Source organism: Nansenia antarctica, assembly GCF_963989245.1.
Source record: "Nansenia antarctica genome assembly, chromosome: 6".
Taxonomy (NCBI): domain Eukaryota; kingdom Metazoa; phylum Chordata; class Actinopteri; order Argentiniformes; family Microstomatidae; genus Nansenia; species Nansenia antarctica.
The window spans coordinates 24,166,238-24,172,259 of record NC_137676.1 but is presented as its reverse complement, the minus strand read 5'-3'; the positions used below and the strand labels follow the sequence as shown (position 1 = coordinate 24,172,259).

At 49.8% G+C, this 6,022-nt stretch overlaps 1 protein-coding gene across 1 annotated transcript in view; it reads right to left on the bottom strand.

The window, feature by feature from the left end:
- Positions 1 to 338: 338 nt before the first annotated feature.
- clvs2 (clavesin 2) overlaps positions 339 to 6,022 on the bottom strand; it is a gene marked incomplete at both ends in the record, with an annotated part of 91,452 nt that continues 85,768 nt past the window's right edge. Inside the window, one exon of the mRNA XM_080533279.1 lies at positions 339 to 432. Coding sequence (XP_080389405.1) covers positions 339 to 432 — 94 coding nt within the window. The remainder of the gene's footprint in view (positions 433 to 6,022) is intronic.

Here is a 6,022-nt window from a genome sequence, read left to right as displayed (position 1 = left end):
CAGAAGGAGTGTATTTACAGTTTGTTTACAATTGGCATTTATACAATAATGACAACAAGCTCTGATTGGCCCTTCTGCTGTGGCTCCGCCTGCTTCTGTGATGTCGGAGGCGCTTTTCATGTTCCACCTCCTCTTCCCTCCACGTTTGAAGTGTTTTCCTGTGTGTGTGTGTGTGTGTGTGTGTGTGTGTGTGTATGTGTGTGTGTGCGTACGTGCGTGCGTAGGTGCCTGCGTGCGTGCGTGCATGTGTGTTTGTGTGTGTGCGATGTGTGTGTCTGTGTGTGCGCAGCGTGTGTGTCTGTGTTACTGGTGTGTGTGTGTGTGTGTGAGTGTGTATGTTAGTCCAGGGCTAGCAGGGGTTGCAGGTTATCTTCGTCACTCTTGACTTTGTCCGGCCTCTTCAGAACGCCCGGCTCCACCACCGACTGAGACCTGCAGGACACACAACATGACTGCTGTTAGAGCTGCACACACACACACACACACACACACACACACACACAAAGAGGCACACACACACACACTATGTATGTATGTACAGTATGTATTTACCAGGGACAGTCTGGCACATTAATCAACAAATCAGTTTCCACATCAATGTAAATGTGCCAGAGTTACTGTAGTTACAGAGGCACACACACGCACACACACACACACACATAAATACAGAGGCACACGCACGCACGCACGCACGCACACACACACACACTAAAAGACGCACACACACACACACACACACACACACACATAAATACAGAGGCACACACACATACACGCGCACACACAAACACACACAAACACAATAAAACACACACACACACACACATACATACAGAGGCACACACACGGGCGGGCGGGCAGACACACACACACACACAATCACACTAAAACACACACAGACATATACATACAGAGGCACACACACACACTAAAACACACACACACACATATACATACAGAGGCATACACACACACAAACACACAGGGAGCATGCTGTCATCATCAGAGTCTGGGCCGCGTCTCTCCTGTGTGTCTGTGACACAAGACTCACTTTGAGATTACAACATAAACCAGCTCCACACACACACACAGCTTCACCTGGGGAGAAGCAAACCTCCAACCAAAGATGTGTTAACTTTGACAGTGTTTGTATGTTTGTATTCACACAGAGCTCTGAGATAGTACGCTAGATCTACTATACTGTCTGTCTCTCTGTGTGTGTGTGTGTGTATATGTCTGTGTGTGTGTGTGTGTGTGTGCGTGTGTATTGTAGTGACCACCACATAGGACCGGGTATGATAAGCACAACAAGGTAGGAACAGACACCGACGACAGGGAGCAGTTTAGCCTTGACGGCGCATTTACTAAAGAATAAGCAATACAGGGAAATAAAAGTCCAACTCAGGTCTCTGGCCCTTTAAGGGTCCAGGGAATATAAGTCACAAAAGGCCTCTGGGCCTTAGAGGCGTGTGGGGACTAGGGGTGTAACGGATCACCTAACTCACGGATCGGATCGTGTCACGGTTTTTGAGTCACGGATCGGATCATTTTTCGGATCAACACAAAACATAAAAATAAAAATAATTGATTGATCCGCGGTACACACGCGTGCCGAACTGTGGGGGGCGATCCGTTACACCCCTAGTGGGGACCACTGTGGGGTCCATGCCCGGGGGGGGGGTTCCGTGTGCACGGATCAGAGGGGACATCCACTCTATGGGCTGTGGGGGGCTCTTTCCCCCTTCTCGCCAAGGGCTAGGCCAGGACTGGCCTGGCAACAGACAAACACAAGTTAATATATTTTACTATGGAATTGCTGTGCCGGAAACCGGCCCTCACCCTCACGACGCATCTGGTTCTGTTCACCCCTCTCCCTGTGTGCTGTCTCCTCTCCTCCTTATCTATGACTCCCAAGGAGGAGGCACAGGTGTGGCACATTCGGTTGATGAGTCTGTAGTTTGCTTCCCTGGCCACTGGTTGATTAGGGAATGCTGGTCAGCTGTGAACGGTTATGTTGCCAATACACCCGGTATTTTGGGGGGGTCACTACAGTATGTGTATGTGTGTCTGTATGTGTGTGTGTGTGTGTGTGTGTGTGTGTGTGTGTGTGTGTGTGTGTGTGTGTGTGCGTGTGTGTGTGTCTCTCTAATGCGGGGTACACACATAAGGAGTTTTTGGCCGGTTTTGGCACGATTTTTGGATGTCTGAAAACGACAGAAAACGAGAGAAAACGCCCGATTGTCAGATGGAGCTTAACATTTTCCTATAACAAAATCCTGTGGTGTGAGGTGTGTTAAGAGTCAATTCTCTTCAATTGTGCAATCAACTCTCAACTCTCAACCTGCTCGGAAAATGGGCGTGGGGAACGACAGATTCCGGACTCTCTAGTCTCGTTCCCCAAGCCAGAAATCTCACGTGAACCCATCCTTTTAATATTGCCTTTAAATTACAAAATAATTAAATTAAGATTATATAATGCCTAAAGCACTTTGAGCCGCAACGTTTGCAGGAAAAGCGCTATACAAATAAAGTTATTATTATCTAACGTAGTACCCTGACTGACCTGTACGAGACAACCATGTGCGACAGGGCAAATAAAGTGCAGAAAAACGAAAAGAAGAAGTCAGCTCGCTTCTTGATTGGCGAGCAGGGTTGCCAGATTGGAATGACATTTTCCACCCTAACCACAGTCTAAAACCGCTAATTCCACCAAACAATCTGGCAACCCTATGATTTCTGGTCGGAAGTATTGAACGCATTTCACATTTACGATTGCCGGCCACGCCCATTTTCCGAGCAGGTTGCCAGGAGAGTTGATTGCACAATTGAAGAGAAGTGACTCTTAACACACCTCACACCCCAGGATTTTGTTATAGTAAAATGTTAAGATCCATCTGATAACCGGGCGTTTTCTGTTGTTTTCAGACATCCGAAAATCGCTGAAATCGCAGAAATTCCTTATGTGTGTACCCCGCTTAACTCTCTCTGAATCCACCTGGCAGGACAGTCATACAGGCATGACGGGCTGTACCACTGCCAGCAGGGGAGTACGCTACTGTCATGACCTTTACTGGGTCGTACCACTGCCCGTGTAAGTAATGGGAGTACGCTACTAATGACCTTTACTGGGTCGTACCACTGCCTGTGTAAGTAAAGGGAGTACGCTACTAATAGTAAGGGCATTTTACCAGATATTTGACCAATCTGCGAAGTAAATCGTTACCAAGAAATTTCTTCACCAATGTGTTTCTAAAGGTGTGTAATAACATGTCCTAAAAGGTTGAAATTCAACTCCTGTGGGAAACCTCATAAACAACTGCTCAAAGTTGGGGTACCGATAACCGATTTTCAAAAATTCGAAAATGCTTAAATTGGACTTGAGTAACTTTTGAGGGGTCAAACTAGGCATTTTTCATGATTCTGAGTTGATTGCAAGCATTTATTCAATGCTTCCACCTCTACTACCACCTCCACTACCACCCCCACTACCACCTCTACTACCTACCACCTCTACTACCACCTCTACTACCACCTCTACTACCACCTCCATTACCACCTCTACTACCACCTCTACTACCACCTCCACTACCACCCCCACTACCACCTCTACTACCTACCACCTCCACTACCACCTCCACTACCACCCCCACTACCACCTCCACTACCACCTCCACTACCACCTCTACTACCTACCATCTCCACTACCACCTCTACTACCACCTCTACTACCACCTCTACTACCTACCACCTCCACTACCACCTCCACTACCACCTCCACTACCACCTCTACTACCTAACACCTCCACTACCACCTCCACTACCACCTCCACTACCACCTCCACTACCACCTCTACTACCTAACACCTCCACTACCACCTCCACTACCACCTCTACTACCACCTCCACTACCACCCCCACTACCACCTCCACTACCTACCACCTCCACTACCACCTCCACTACCACCTCTACTACCACCTCTACTACCACCTCTACTACCACCTCCACTACCACCTCTACTACCACCTCTACTACCACCTCTACTACCACCTCTACTACCACCTCTACTACCACCTCCACTACCACCCCCACTACCACCTCCACTACCTACCACCTCCACTACCACCTCTACTACCACCTCTACTACCACCTCTACTACCACCTCTACTACCACCTCCACTACCACCTCTACTACCACCTCCACTACCACCTCCACTACCACCTCCACTACCACCTCTACTACCACCTCTACTACCACCTCTACTACCTTCCACCTCTACTACCTTCCACCTCTACTACCACCTCCACTACCACCCCCACTAACTACCACCCCCACTACCACCTCCACTACCACCCCCACTACCAAATGTCTTCACCAATGTGTTTCTAAAGGTGTGTAATAACATGTCCTAAAAGGTTGAAATTCAACTCCTGTGGGAAACCTCATAAACAACTGCTCAAAGTTGGGGTACCGATAACCGATTTTCAAAAATTCGAAAAAGCTTAAATTGGACTTTTGAGGGGTCAAACTAGGCATTTTTCATGATTCTGAGTTGATTGCAAGCATTTATTCAATGCTTCCACCTCTACTACCACCTCCACTACCACCCCCACTACCACCTCTACTACCACCTCTACTACCACCTCTACTACCACCTCTACTACCACCTCCACTACCACCTCTACTACCACCTCTACTACCACCCCCACTACCACCTCTACTACCACCTCCACTACCACCTCTACTACCACCTCTACTACCACCTCTACTACCACCTCTACTACCACCTCTACTACCACCTCTACTACCACCTCTACTACCACCCCCACTACCACCTCTACTACCACCTCTACTACCACCTCTACTACCACCCCCACTACCACCTCTACTACCACCTCCACTACCACCTCTACTACCACCTCTACTACCACCTCTACTACCACCTCTACTACCACCCCCACTACCACCTCTACTACCACCTCCACTACCACCTCTACTACCACCTCCACTACCACCCCCACTACCACCTCCACTACCACCTCTACTACCACCTCCACTACCACCTCCACTACCACCTCTACTACCACCTCCACTACCACCTCTACTACCACCTCCACTACCACCTCTACTACCACCTCCACTACCACCCCCACTACCACCTCCACTACCACCTCTACTACCACCCCCACTACCACCTCCACTACCACCTCCACTACCACCTCCACTACCTACCACCTCCACTAACACCTCTACTACCACCTCTACTACCACCTCCACTACCACCTCCACTACCAACTCTACTACCACCCCCACTACCACCTCCACTACCACCTCCACTACCACCTCCACTACCTACCACCTCCACTACCACCTCCACTACCACCTCTACTACCACCTCCACTACCACCCCCACTACCACCTCTACTACCACCCCCACTACCACCTCTACTACCACCTCTACTACCACCTCCACTACCACCCCCACTACCACCTCTACTACCACCCCCACTACCACCTCCACTACCACCTCCACTACCACCTCTACTACCTAACACCTCCACTACCACCTCCACTACCACCTCTACTACCTACCATCTCCACTACCACCTCCACCTCCACTACCACCTCCACTACCACCCCCACTACCACCTCCACTACCACCTCCACTACCACCTCCACTACCTGCCACCTCCACTACCACCTCTACTACCTGCCACCTCCACTACCACCTCTACTACCACCTCCACTACCTACCACCTCCACTACCTGCCACCTCCACTACCACCTCCACTACCACCTCTACTACCACCTCTACTACCACCTCCACTACCACCTCCACTACCACCTCCACTACCACCTCTACTACCACCTCCACTACCTACCACCTCCACTACCACCTCCACTACCACCTCTACTACCACCTCCACTACCACCCCCACTACCACCTCTACTACCACCTCTACTACCACCTCCACTACCACCTCCACTACCACCTCTACTACCACCTCCACTACCACCTCTAC